The 15,982-nt window shown below is 43.3% G+C and overlaps 1 protein-coding gene across 1 annotated transcript in view; it reads left to right on the plus strand.

The window, feature by feature from the left end:
• CENPF (centromere protein F) overlaps window positions 1-15,982 on the plus strand; it is a 476,866-nt gene that overhangs the window by 92,371 nt on the left and 368,513 nt on the right. The window contains exon 8 of the mRNA XM_086927898.1: window positions 14,364-14,489. Within this exon, the coding sequence (XP_086784024.1) occupies window positions 14,364-14,489 (126 nt within the window). The remainder of the gene's footprint in view (window positions 1-14,363; window positions 14,490-15,982) is intronic.

The raw sequence follows: 15,982 nt of genomic DNA on the forward strand, positions 1-15,982 counted from the left end.
ATATTGCATGTAGGTCGGTGCGTCGTATGTTCATATCAAGGAGTAGGGGTAATAGTGGAGTGTTACTAGGAACCTTTAATAATCCCCTTAAAAACTTATTCTCCATGATTTCAAATGTTTTTCTACACACGGGTCCCCAAAGTTCTGCCCCATAAAGAACCGCTGACTGAACCTTGCATTTAAAGAGTTCTAACGCTGGGGTAACTGCTTTGTTTGCACAGTTGTTATGCCTTTTCAGTATTGGTAGACAATTTTGTTTGAACACAATTTTAGATTTTTCTAATTGGGGTCTCCAACTTAAGGATGAATCTAATAATACCCCCAAGTAAGTAAAACTTAGTTCGTAATCAAGTTTTTCTCCATTCAATGTTAAGTTTTTCCTGAAACTTTTATGAGGGTTAAGTGCCATATATTTAGTCTTTCTTTTTTACATTAATTCTAACCCTTTTGTGATACAATACTGCTGGAACCTATCTAATAAGATCTGTAGGCCCCGAGGGGTTTGAGAAATGAGAATCGTGTTATCCGCGAAGAGGAGGGACGGAACTCGTCCCCCCCCCCCCAGGCGAGGAGAGTCATTGTCACAATTCTCCATATAAACTGCAATATCGTTGACATAAAGGGAGAAGAGTGTAGGTGCCAGCACGCACCCTTGGCGTACTCCCCTCTTAATAGGGATTTCATCTGTAAATTCACCATTAGGGCCCCATCTTACCCTGGCGTAGTTATTCTGGTGTAACCTAGTCACTAATTTCAATAGATCATCTGGGAACCCCTGCTTTTTCAATGATTTCCACAATAAGTCGCGGGGATAACGTCAAATGCTGCTCGTAGATCTACAAAGGTAACATATAAATTACCACTGCGGATGATGACATATTTCCAATACAAGCTGCATAGCCTTAGTACCTGGTCGATGGTCCCAGTCTTTTCCCTAAACCCTGCCTGATACTTGGATAAGATCAAGTTTTCCTCCAACCACGTATTTACGCGGTTTAGGATATGTCTGGCATAAATTTTCTGCGTTATGTCTAAAAGACTAATGGGGCGATAGTTCGCTGGATCCCCTCTATCCCCCTTTTTAAAAATGGTGATAATTTCAGCCCCATCCCATGTATCAGGGATTTGGTCACCCGCTGCGATGACATTAAACAAATGGTTTAAATAAGGTGCCCAGATCTCCATATTGTGTTTGTAAAGATCACCAGGGATCTTATCCAGACCCGTGGCCTTCCCTTGCTTCACAGAAGCAATTGCTGTTTCGGTCTCTTGTATGTCAAAGATTACCAATGAGTTTTCAACATCCTCTATCTGGGTTACTATTTCGTTTGGGTTTACCATAAGCTTTTCCTCTGTGATTTGGGCTGCATATAATGATGTAAAATGATCAACCCATGTAGCTTCATTTAGGAAAACCTCCCTTGAGCCTTTATCTGGCTTATTCCCTTTGGCTACTAACTCCCAGAACTGCCTGTGATCTTTAGCTTTTGCAGCTGATAACATGCTAGACCATAGATCTTCGTCCCAGGATGATTTTGCGGAGGCTATTGTTTTATTGTAAATTTTCCTTTTTAATTTGAGTTCTACAGAGTTTTTAGTTTTTACCGCATTGATCAGGTCGGTCTTGGCTACTCGGCATTCCTTGTTAAACCAGGGTTTGCCTACTGGTTTTGTGTTCGCCGAGCCGTTCCCTTTCCTAGGTTTTTTTAGTGATAAGATCAATCAGTTTTTTACAAAAGGATTTGTGTAGTCCAATAAATTCACCAGGTTTACATTCATCCATATTATAGAACTCAAATGAGTTCACAAGTGTGGAATAAATATTAGCCAACAAGTCTTTTCTTTCAAGAATATATGCCCATTTAACGGCCCTTCTATTATTACTTAGTACAACATTGTCACAGGTTGAAGGTACTTTTAGACTATAAATACCCTCAGTAATACCAGGTTCTTTCAGGATACTAGACAAAAAACTCATTTCTAACGGGAAGTGATCGCTCTCAAAGCGTTCTCTAACATTTAAATCATGTGTATATGGCCACAAATTAAAAGAAACAGAAACATAATCTATCTTGCTACTACAATTCCCCCTACTAAAGGTAAATGCTCTCGGGGAGTCTGATGGCATGCGCCCAATACAAGCTCTTAGACCATAGCTTGTGAACAGCCCTGAGATCTGGAGGGCTAATGTGGTCCCAGGAACAGTTCCATTATTCAGTGCTGGTATCCCATTGGCAACGTCCTCATCCTCAGACAGTTTAACCATCCCCACAATCGGCTCAAAATTGCAATTTAGATCACCACATAAAATAATACTTTCATCATGGTCTAAGGTGTCCATAAACATTTCCAGTTTCTCTATACATGGAGATTCCCTATTAGCGGGACACATTTATGAGATTTATTATCCTCTTGTCACTTGTAATTAGTTTCAATCCAAGTATGTCTAAGGAATCGGTGTTTAACATTTTTATCCCCACATCGATAGTTGTACTGATCCATATTACCAACCCTCCCGAGGCTCGCCCTCTTACTGAAGGGACGGCCGCCACTTGGTAGGTTCTATATCCTATTCTATGGACCTGATCCGTGGCCCATGTTTCTTGTAGCACACAGATATCAAATGAATTAATATAACTATTCCAGTCAGGATCACACATTTTTATACCAACACCAGCGATGTTCCAAGAAACTAAGTTTAACAATGAGGGTCTCTCTTTTGAACAATGTGTACTAGATTTAACAGTGGGAAGTAGATTATTATCAATATTGGTATGGATGTTTAAGTACCTATCCACAGATAACCCACTGTTATCGCTATCTCCTTCCTTTGGGTCACGAGGTCTTATACGTACTTCATGGTCATACCCAGCCATATTGTTACTATTGCAAAGTTTTTCACAGCCAATCTCCTGGTGATTAAGTGATGTATTCACCTCCCCACTCTCCTTAGGAGGTATAACATTAGGTATGGGGATTACATCATTTAAAGAAGAGGATTCCTCTGATCTAGTGGTCAGTGGTAATACCTGTAGTCAATCAACTGACTCTAGGCAGTCGAATTGATTGTAGGAGAGGACGTTATAGGGGTGGTGGATTTGTCCTAACCAGCCTCCTCCTTGGTGTCTCCTTCCACGGTGTCTTACCGTGGTCCACCCATCAGTTCTAGAATGAAAGTGACTGGGTGGGTAAAAATGTGTTAATTTAAATGGATGTATGGTAGTGGCTGGGTCTGGATTAGGATACTTCCAATTACAGATATAATTAACTATTCTTGGGTTGTCAAAATTGATAACTATGCTATCCCCTTGTATGTCTTTCGTCATGTGTCCCACCCATGATACTCGTCTAATACTCAAGATGTTACCCCTCAGGCCAGGGGGCAACGGCCTATTGGTATTTAACCATTGGGTCAACCTTTTCCAGAGGTAGGATGTGCTTTCCAACTCCTGTTCACCTAGCTCTGGGACTCCAGTCAAGATAGCCACAAATGGGCAAACCTCCGGGGGAAGATTAAGTACATCCTTTACCTGGTCTTTACTAGGTCTGTTTACTTTTGTTACCCCCTTACTGCCTGTTATGTTCGGAGTACTTTGCTTTTGCGATTGGCTATTGGGTACGTCTCTAGGTGTCATAGGGTCACCCACATTTGGTTTGGGTACTACTTTTTCCTTTTGCGCAAGTATAGCATCTGAGGTTTTTACAGGAATAGCTGTTGTCAATGTTGGTTGCGGGTTAATACTGGACTTACTCAGTTGGATATCTATTCTCTCCTTTATGTCCCTCTCTATACGTTTTAAAAATACCTCTATTTTACTCAGTCTCTCCTCTAATGGGTGGAGCATGTGTCGTAGTGCTTCAAGTATAACAGTGGAGGCAGAATCCCCCCCTTCTGCGCCAATCCCTGTTAAATCCTTGTTTGTGCCAACAGCCCCTCCCAGGCTAGTGTTAGGTGACACAGGATGCTTAGGACCCTTCTTTCTCTTACCACTAATATTGTTTGCAGGCCCTTGTTTATTCTTTGGAATAGCCCCTGCGTTCACCCCTTTCTGCTGCCTGGTATTGTATACTTTGGCTTGCTCAACAGGTACCGGTGCAGCACGAACATTAGGTAAATTGTTAGGTGACTGTAAAATAGATTCGGAGACAGTTAGAGTACTACTCTCTGTGACATTCAGTATATCGTTATTCATAATTATATCCACATTGGTTCCATTTCTTTGAGGACCATTAGACTTTCCTACTAATTCAGTTCTGCCTTTAGAGATAGGTGTTTGAACATGTGCCAATGGCCCAAGAGAAGATCTTCTCGCAATATCCAATTCCTGTGAGACCCTCCTTTCCATGATGTTTATGCTTTCATCCACCACACAGTTCATTCTTTTAATAAATTGGTCCATGGCTCCCGTAAAAGCAACAGTGTCACTCTTCCCTTTACTTTCCTTTGGTGGCATACCAATGGTAGTGGGGTTCGTATAAGCAAGGAAACAAGATAAATGCTAATTAAATTCAGTTAATACTCACGAAATAAAGTGTAACATGAACAAGGGGGTTGGCCCGCCCGACCACTGCTGTCCACTGAGGGCCACAGAGGGCCCGCCCTTTGCCCGGGCTTAGCCCCGGGCGCTCCCGCGCGCGACTCGCGGGGCGAGTGGGGGTGTCAGGCTTTTACTGGCGCCTCCGGGCGCTCTCCACGCGTCACGGGCGCGCTGACGCCGAAGAGGTTGCTGGGGAGTGTGGTCCGTTGTCTTCGACCGCCTCCTGCAGCCTCCCGGCGTGTTGTGCCTCGGCCGTTTCCCTCACGGCGCTGCCCGATGGCAGAAAGTCAAGTACGCTGCTTGGTGTTCAGACCACTTCGCCACACCACAACAAAGTTTTCATACACACATTCTCAAGTTCCAGCCCGTTCCTTTCTGCTGATACTTAGTTTGTATCGAGTGCCGAGCCTGCATACTTAAGACCAGGCCTTCAAACTGAGCCTGCAAAGGGAAGCCGCATTGAAAGCACCCTCAGCCACCCACCCCATCAAGCCACACGAAACACAGAGAGGGCTGCCATTGTTTTTTTTTAATTTGGGTGGGCTCACCAGCATTTGAACGCAGGCTATTGGTATTGTAATTTATTGTTCATTATCAGACTCGCTAGAAATGTTGCTCGTTTAGCAACGGATCCTTTCGTACAACACACACTCCGTTCAGACCACTTCGCCACACCACAAATAACTTTTAAAAAACACTTTCACAGTAGCTTGCAACCACTCTGCAGCTTGCACACATACACACAGGAAAACACAACTCACAGACAATACTTGACTGCTGATCAGATAACACAACTCACAGACAATACTTTACTGATGATCAGTATACATCCAGACTCGCTAGAAATGTTGCTCCTTTAGCAACGGATCCTTTCTTACTACACACACTACGTTCAGACCACTTCGCCACACCACAACAAAATTTACATACACACATTCATGGATCAAGGGGACTTTCACACACACCCTCTATTACGTCTCCTTCAGTTGCATTTTTACGCACCCACAACTAACAACACATACTACATTACACGCAGAACTTATGGATTGCTAACACAGTTTAGACTTACTTAACACTACCAACCTGCTAGATAGTGGCCACAGCTTCTAATTACACTTGGGACACAAATCGGGCACACAATCTCTGATTCATATGCATAGTAACAGACATCCCTATACACCAGGCGTACCTCCTCACCCACTAGGCATCTATCACCCACTCTGCATCAATCACCTCTGCAGCTTTCACGCACTCTGAAGCTTGCACCCACTCTGCAGCTTGCACCCACTCTGCAGCTTGCACCCACTCTGCAGCTTGCACCCACTCTGCACCTTGCACCCACTCGGCACCTTGCACCACTCTGCAGCTTGCACCCACTCTGCAGCTTGCACCCACTCTGCAGCTTGCACCCACTCTGCAGCTTGCAACCACTCTGCATCTTGCACACATACACACAGGAAACACAACTCACAGGCAATACTTTACTGCTGATCAGTATACATCCAGACTCGCTACAAATGTTGCTCGTTTAACAACGGATCCTTTCTTACAACACACACTCCGTTCACACCACTTCGCCACACCACAACAAAGTTTTCATACACACATTCACGGATCAAGGGGACTTTCACACACACACCTCTCCTTGGGTTGCATTTTGACGCACACACAACACATACTAAATTACACGCACACACAAAAAAGAAAAATGACAGCAAGTTCGAGGCACAGGAGGGATGGCTAGCTTTACTTTCAAAAGACTTGTGTCAAACCGAAAAAAAAATAAAAAAACACCCCATTCAGCTGGCCTACTATTTCCCCACATCCCTCTACAGCGTGATACAATCACACTCCCACAACCTCCATCACGCACCATCACTCAGCAACACACCCTCACACACAACCTCAACAGCCTCACCCTCACACACACTCAATCACCCTCACCCACTCACCATCACACACCATCACTCAACAACACCCCCAAACCCTCCCACCCCCACACACCCCCTCACCCTCACAAACACTCACCCTCACCCACAGTCACACACTCAACCATCAAACTCGCACACCCTCACTCACCTTGACACCCTCACAACACTCAGCCTCACTCAGGCTCAAGCTATCACCTTCACTCACCCACACCTATCATCACACACTATCACATCCCATTACCCTCACCTTCACACACCCTCACACCATCACCCTCACACCCACACTCCTACTCACACCGTCACCCTTACTCACCCTCACACAACATCACACACCCTCACACCCCCTAAAAATCACATTCAATCACCCTCACACCGTCCAAGTCCACCCTCACAACCCTCAAACCCTCACTCATACTCACATCGTCACCCTCACTCACCCTCACACACCATCACACACACTCGCACTCCCTGACCCTCACATCCACTCACCCTCACACCGTCAAAGACAACACTCCAACTACACCATAAAAGTACAATACCACACTACAACTCTACACTCCAACTACAACTCCACCCTCAAACTCCACACAAAAATAACGTTAGTCAACATTTACACTCACCCCCTCATCCTCACACACACACTCACAACACTCACACCCTCACTCATACTAAAACAGTCACCCTCAATCACTCTCACACACCATCACGCACCCTCAAACACCCAAAGACTCACATCCACTCACCCTCACACTCACACAGTCCAAGTCCACCCTCCAACTACACCCTATACCTACAATACCACCCTACAACTCTACACTCCAACTACAACTCTACTCTCCAAATCCACACATAAATAACGTAAGGCAACATTTATTTTAATACGTTAAATTCGGATTACACACTTGTAGCTATTAAAACATTAAAACTTAATGCAACGCAAGGACAGTGCAGCAATTAATACACAAAAATAAAGAAAGGGATTGTAAAATAAAACAGTTCTTTCACAAAGATCATAAATGCACACAAAATAGACAAACATATGAATACACAGCAAAAAATACAACAATTTTTAAGTGGACAAAGTGAGCTAAAGGAAAAAAATTCACAACAGAAAGCACTTACTAAAGTAAGGGAAAATAAACAAGTAAACAATGCCAGAAATAATCAAAAACACAAACAAAATGCGTCATCACAAAAGCACAAGACTCTGGTGTTGCTCTGACTGATGCTGCTGTTGCACAAAGTGTTTTGGTGGTGCTAAGTGCACAACCACAGGAACACCGTACACCAAAACCGCATCAAACAACATCAAAAGAGCACTACTCAACAACACAACAGCCAACGCCCCTTGCCCAGGCAGCTGTTCACAAAAAATTAGGGAAGTACAGAAAATACAAAAACATCCTAAGACGTCTACCCTTATGCCCATAAATTAAAAGCAACACCCTTATTCTCACTGTTGCATACATCAAAGATAGTTCACATACACATTCTGATCTAACACATACTAAGCTAAAAAACACAAAACACGTTTGGGGAAGAAAATAGACTCCATACAGTACTACAAATTTACACATACTGTGGCAAACTCCAAAAGGCTCACATGCACTCACCCTCACACTCACACCGTCAAAGTCCAGCCTCCAACTACACCCTATAACTACAAAACAACTCTACAACTCTACACTCCAAATACAACTCCAGCCTCCAACTGTACACATAAATATCGTTAAGCAACTATTTGAATTATACGTAAAAAGAGGATTACACACTTGCAGCTAGTCCAAAATGCAAACTTAAAGCAGCGCAAGGAGGGTGCAGCTATTAATACACAAATATGCAAACAGGGATTGGAAAATAAAACAATTCTTTCACAAAAAGTATAAAATACACACATTACATCACTGTACATCCTCTTAATACATTGCTAGGGAAACTAAATTCAGCAAATACACAAAGTTTCCTTTAATACATCGAGTACCTCAATAACATATAATCCGGCTACTTCAGCATCACAGCAAAAAAACAATGCAAGCACAACATACATAAATATATTATAAACTAAATAGCACTTCAAAGTTCAAATAACAGCTCTTGTACGTCAAATAACAAACACCAGCAAAAAATACATTACATTACAGTTTTAGAAAACATGATTACATATCGACAATTGAAAACAAGACTTTAATTTACATTACATTACAAACATTTACAAATATTACGATCGAAAAAAAAAATTGTCAACAGTTATAAAAACACACTCCTATTCAGTCGTTAACTTAAAGATAGTATAGATACTACATTACATTACATAAAAAAACACTTTGGAATACATTCTTACCTGTCAAACGACGCAGCAACAGCACAGGAACAAGAACATGCCTTCCGCGCACCAACATTCTCGATCTTCTGGGGAATTCCACCGTTGACGTAAGCAAATCGGAACGCAACGTCAAAAACGTCGCGCTCCGATTGGCTAGAAATAAACGTCAAGGAAACGTAAACACTCACAACACAAAAATAAACTAGAACGCTAACGTAGGGAACGTCAAGGTGACGCATTGCGTCAGCCATTTTTAAAATAATAAAATTAATACGGGACTCCACAGACACCTAAAACACACATAACACCACACAGTAATTAAAAAACATACACAGTTCTATTACATACAAAAATACACATAAGGCAGGACAATTACAAAGGGAAGATCTATCACGTTTTTTTTTACACGACACATATTAAATAATTAATATTAACATACACACACTCATAACATCACCCTCACACACCAAAACTCTCACACTCCTTCACACACCCTCAATCACCCTGACACATCACCCTCACACACCATCACACACCTTCAGCCTCACACCCACTCACTCACACACACACTCACACCCCCTCACTCCCCTAAAAAAATAACACCCCTCACAACAAGCTCACACTCACTACACCGGACAGCCGCACCCACTCACACCCCTCACACTCTCTCACCATCAACACCCCTCAGCCTCACACAGCCTTACCCTCATCCCCTCACCCTCACACACCCTAACTCTCACCCTCAACAACTCACACACACTCACACTCCCTCGCTCACCCTCACCCACACTCACACCCCCTCACCCCCCATCACCCTCACACACCCTCACTCCCATCACAACATCACACCCCTCACAACACTCACACTCACTACACCTCACACACTCACCCTCAAAAACCCTCACACCCCCTCACTCACACCCCCTCACACTCACTCACACTCACTCACAATCACTCACACTCACTCACACTCAGCCTCACACACCCTCACGCTCACACACCGTCACACACCCTCTGCCTAACAACACCTCTCTCACTCTCACTCACCCTCACACACACTCACACACCCGAAACCTCACACCCCCTCACTCACCCTCACACTCACACACACCCCCCCTCACCCTCAAACACCTTACACTCACACACACATGCTCCCCTAAAACCCATCACAACACTCTCACACTCACTACACCTCACACACTCTCAGCCGCAAACAACCTCACTCATCCTCACCCTCACACACACTCACACCCCCTCACCCTCACACCCCATCACACTCACACACGCTCACTCCCCTCACCCTCACAACAACACCCTCACACCCCCTCACTCACACTCACTCACACTCACTCACAATGACTCACACTCACCGTCACACACCCTCTGCGTAACAACACCTCTCACACCCTCACTTACCCTCACACACACTCACACTCACGCACCATCACACACCCGAAGCCTCACACCCCCTCACTCACCCTCACACTCACACACACACACCCCCTCACCCTCAAACACATGACATTCACACACACACACCCTCCCCTGACACCCGTCACAACACTCTCACACTCACTACACCTCGCACACTCACCATCAAACACCCTCCCACACACTCACCCACGTTCAGCCTTGCAACTTGTCACAATAAACACGCCTCACACTCACACACCCTTAACATCATCCCCTCAGCCTCATTCACATTCAATCAACATCACAACACCTAACTCTCAGACTCACCCACTCACACACAATCACACTCCCTAACTCACCCTCACACACCTTCAGCCTCACACCATCACACACCCTCACTAAACATCAAACACCCTCACTCACCCTCACACACCCTCACCAACACACACCGTCACATACACTCAGCCTCACAAACACTCACTCAACTTCACCATCACACACACTCACACCCCCTCACACTCACAACACTCATGCTCACACCCCTCACACTCACATTCCTCACTCTCACACCCCTCACCCTCACACCACTCAAGCCACAGATGGGTGTGCGATGGGAGGACGCTCAGCTTGCAGGGCTGTGCTTCTATCACCTGCTGCACTCTCCTGCTCTCTAGAAATGTGGCATAACAACATAAGCTGCCATCAAAGTCACGTCAATACAAATCATGTGGCATTCCAAATGCTATAGGTGTCACATTCAAAAAAATTAAAACTATTAGCATTGTAAATGACTAATCTATCAATGAAGCTATTTGGAAAAACTACACACCAAAAAAAAAAAAAATTACAATACCAATAGCTCCCACTTTTCTAATGCGAGACCTATTGCATTTCCAATGCTTGTTATTGTAGCTGGTGCACCTCAAATGCGTGGTTCTAGACAATATCATGCTTAGGGTCCTTCTGAAAGAGCATTTCAGAAGCCCAAGGTGCCATGGCGGCCTGGAAGTAGGAAAATGTAGCTGTCGCAGAGCACTGAACAGTTCGTTTTCAAATATTTACACCTTTACATTGCACAAAAACCTAAAAACAAGTCTGTTTATTGGAGCCATGCCCACCATTCTAGATCTCAACTGGCGCACCCTCATTTCCCCTCTCCCCAAGAAGGAACAGGGCCTCTCGGTGATCTTCTTGTCAGATACTCACCGACCTCATCCAAGAGAAGTAACTATACATTCACCAAAAATTGCCCTTTTCCCTACAATTAGCGATACGAAGAGACAATACGTCACAAGACAGCACTTTACAAAACACCTGTTGTGTAGTTTCTAAGAATATATAGGATATGCACATTTAGACAACATAAACTAAGAGATTGGTGTCCAGACTGATTCCAAAATCAACAACACATCTCAAATGGTATCATTAAGGGAGTCAGTTACGCAATTATGCACATTACATTACAAGGACAAGAAGAAAGGAGACTGAATATGTTTCATAAATGTGCACATGGCTTCATATATTTGAAGTTACAAATGAAGGTACAGTTGTAGCAGCACGGTAAGCATAAAATGCAAAGGCAGCCCTAATTGGACTTGGTGCACAATTGTGATTGTGACACAAATATGTGGCGACGCAAGTGACAATGTGTAATCAGCGAAGTGGCGCAAGGTGAGAAAAATGTGAAATATGTACAGTGAACTTTGTGGTTCAAGAAGAATGATTTACAATATTAGGGAATGTAATTGAGTGATTTGGTTGAACCACAAGGGGTTTGGCGCCATTAGTTGCGCTGAGGAGTTGGCGTCGTTTCGATCCTAGTTAGTCAGGATCATCTTCAGGACTGGGTAGCCGGAACCGCTTTCACCACCACCCGAGCCACTGACTCAAGCTCCCGCAGACGTTGCCGGTTGCGCTCCGCCTTGACCGGCCTCAAACTCCCCCTTCTCCACAGCCAGCCTGACCCACAGCACTGCCTACCTGGCTACCCAGCCCTGAAGAACATCCTGACTAACTAGGATCGAAACGTCATCGACTCCTGAGCGCAACTAATGGCGCCAAACCCCTTGTGGTTCAATCAAATTGCTCAGTTATTACATACCCTAATATTGTAAATCATTCTTTTTGAACCACATAGTTCACTGGACACATTTCACATTTTTGTCACCTTGCGCCACCTCGCTGATTACACATTGTCACTTGCGTTGCCACATATTTGTGTCACGATTACAATTGTGCACCAAGTCCAATTCGGGCTGCCTTTGCATTTTATGCTTACAGTGCTGCTAAAACTGTACCTTCATTTGTAACTTCAAATATATGAAGCCATGTGCACATTTATGAAACATATTCGCAGTCTCCTTTCTTCTTTTCCTTGTAATGTAATGTACAGACTTGCGTAACTGACTCCCTTAATGAGATTTGTTTGTTTATTTTCGCATACCTACCAAGATCTCAACTTGGTCTATGGATTATACTCCTGTTGTCTTTACCAGACTGATTCCAGACACCCCCAAAGGATATGTCAGCCTTAATACCAACTAGCTCACAGTGCCAACATAAGCCCCCTAACCTTACCAAGGAGCGAATAGTTTCTGACAGCTGTCGAACATGACATCCCTTGATCCTTTAGGGATTGTGGAAACAGTGCAGTACTTTTCTCTCAGTCAGTCCATCGTGCTCACTTAGTCTCAGAGAGATACACGGAATAAATGATGAGGACGTTTTCAATGAGCATTTATTGAACCAGCGTCATTCTTGTATAAAACATGTTTGCTGCGACAACCATTAGACAGAAACAGATGTATAAGATTACAGCACCAGCAGAGTAAATAAAATGTGGAATTCTACCATGGTGCTAAAACACTGAATATATGCAGGTGTATAGATACATGACGGTTATCAAGTGTACTCTATGTAAGTGTACCTAGCATGAACGTAGGTGTAGAGCCAAAAATCCCCTAGGAAAGAGCAACCCCATTACCTGATGGGAGAGAATGAAGGACCCCGTCTTGGTGTTGAGTTGGACACCCTGCAAGGGATGTCAGACCGCTGCATGTTGTAGCTTCTGCAGGCCGGGACCTAAGCGTCTAGTGTCAGCATGGAAGATTCTCTTCTGCCTATCTAGTGTTGGTTTGGGTCTTTTATACCATAAAGATAGCTTTGGGTTCCTTACACAATCTACGATGTGAGTATGATTAAGCAAATGAGCCTAGAACAATACCTGCGATTATGCAAAGTTCTTTTGCACTAGGATGAAAATGAATTTGGCTTTTTCACATAGTATGTTCATGCTGTTATGGGAGTTGTGTGCAGGGAGTTTTCTAAGAGTCTTCATGCATAATAAATGAATCTAGTTTCAAGGAAACCAATCGACATTTATTCAGCACATAACTGGGTAAGAGGTCAATGCTAGAACCATTATGCAGAGCAAAGTAGGACAAATGTAGGTAAAAGGTTGTGTAGCTGCCTAGAGTGTGGTACATTGGAGTACATAACACACCTAAATAGGATTTTTTTTATTGAAATAGGGTTTCGGGTTCCGAGGTCAGTTTAGTTGCCTTACACCAAACATTCCAACAACCCATCCCAAGGTAATGACTTTTGTTGTGAACCTGAAAAAGGTGGAAACTGATATACATTGGAAAGTCGCTGCTGCCTCGTTTCAGCATTTATTGATGGCGATTATCATAGTTTGGGCCTCTTTTTAAGAAGTATGAGTGATTAGCAGACACCACGCATGTTACTGACATTCGGGTTTAGCCAAAACTAACTTGGACGTAAACGTGGTTATTCGATTTGCAATACCAATAAATTAGCTCATCGGGTGTGGTTATTAAACAGACACGTCAGAAAAAAACGTCAGAAAAAAACAAATGTAGAATGCATTTTCCACTGTTGAACCCATCTCTTATTTTGCAGTTGTGTTCAGGTGCACCATCATACATACAAGTTGCCTTCAGCGCTGGTATTCTTGATGTAGCAGTGACACCCAGTGGATCAATGGGGTAGTTGCAGCCTATGTATCGGAGAAGATAGTTTGAATGTCTCGAAACAGAAAAATTATTTCAGGATAATGGCGAAATTGTACCTTGATCGAATCTGTAGTATTTTGCCTGTGAAACGTTTAAGGACCCACTTTTATTTTTATGTCGTTAGTGCACTTCGATGGAGCAGAAAGTGAAAAAGCTGTCCGAAGAACTCGGCTGCCAGAGACAAAATTCAGAAAGTACCAAATGCTCCATAGAACAAAAAATGAAAGAAAAAGACAAGGAGTACCAAGCGGTAAGACTGCGTTTCTTCTACTCTATTTGCATGTATGTAAATATTCATGAACAAAACATATATTGAGAAACTTCGGCTGCCTATGAATTTTCAGTGAATAATCATTTCACGGACTATATCATTTTTTTGTGTGTGGAGTTTTATATAGCACTAATTAGACCCAAAGGTATCGGAGCGCTTTACATGAGCACCAGTTACATTACAGACGGACACATTCATTTTTTGTTAGGCACGGGGAGATCAAGTGATTTTCCCTGAAATTAAGAAGGTAGAGTGACCGTGCTGAGACTCGAACCCAATTCCCCAGCTCCGAGGGCGACCTCCCTAGCTGTTAATCCACATGTTCTCCGCATCTGGGCATGCCCCGTTTCCAAAGTATGTCTGTCTATCGCCTGAGGTTTAGAAACCAGTGCGCGTGCCACACAGTTGAAACAATCCACCATAACCTCACCTGATCTGCCCTTTTGCCTTTTCTTAGGCTGGAACATTACAAAAAGTATAGTAGCTGTCATTGTGTCCAATTGGGTGGGGCCAGTGAGTATTGGGGCAGGGTCAAGGGCGTGGCTTAAAAGAGCAAACTATTATATTAGTGTTTCACCTTCAAATTACTGCATGTAAAATAACACATACCTTAAATGAACACTACATGCAAGTTAAACTAATGTGAAATCTCTGTTGCTTAATGCAATCACTGCAGATATCTCTGCGTACAAGCTGAGAGCCACCAAATAAAATTCTTGTTGGTGCCATGGAGAATAGTGATTTGTGTGTATTTAGTGCTACGTAGTCCCAGCCCGTCACAAAGCGCTGTAAATTTGTTTTTTACATTTTTTAAACTTTCATTACACACAGTACAAGATAGGCTGCTACAAAGTGCACAAAAAGATTTAGATAAAATAAAGTGCTCCCAAATATAGACACAACTAGTATGCAGACAGTTCCTAGAGTAAACATTTTTTTAAGTCGTCCATTAAAATCATACACTCCACAGTTAATCATGTCACCTTACACTGCCTCTCAAAAAGAATACTCTTCAAGTGACTCCATCAATTCGAGCCAGTACCGGCTTCCAAGCAGCCTTTACATTTGCTGATTAACCAGTTGTGCGCTTTTACATTTCTTTCAGGCAACAGACACCCTGGCAAGAAGACTTGTTTCTTGTTTATATATCTGTCCCTCCCTTGGCTTCACAGCACAGGAATCTCTACTCCCTTCTTCAGAGGAGGCATCTCAAATTCGGACTTAACTGTTTAGGGACCATTTTAACATAATGTAGGGGAATTTCTTTTTTTTGTCAAATTAAAAAAAAGTATGTTCATGTTGTGCCCCTCAGATGCTGCCCACTTTGACCTCTGGGGTGGTACTTTCCTGGACCTGGTGTCTTTAAAATGAACGCTAAACTAGCTGTTATTTTTTTTAAACTTTCCTTTATCACTTTTCAAAAACCTTTCTCTTAAAGAAGTTTTCCTATTTGAAATGCGCCTTAACTACTT

Source organism: Lissotriton vulgaris, chromosome 6 (assembly GCF_964263255.1).
Source record: "Lissotriton vulgaris chromosome 6, aLisVul1.2, whole genome shotgun sequence".
NCBI lineage: Eukaryota > Metazoa > Chordata > Amphibia > Caudata > Salamandridae > Lissotriton > Lissotriton vulgaris.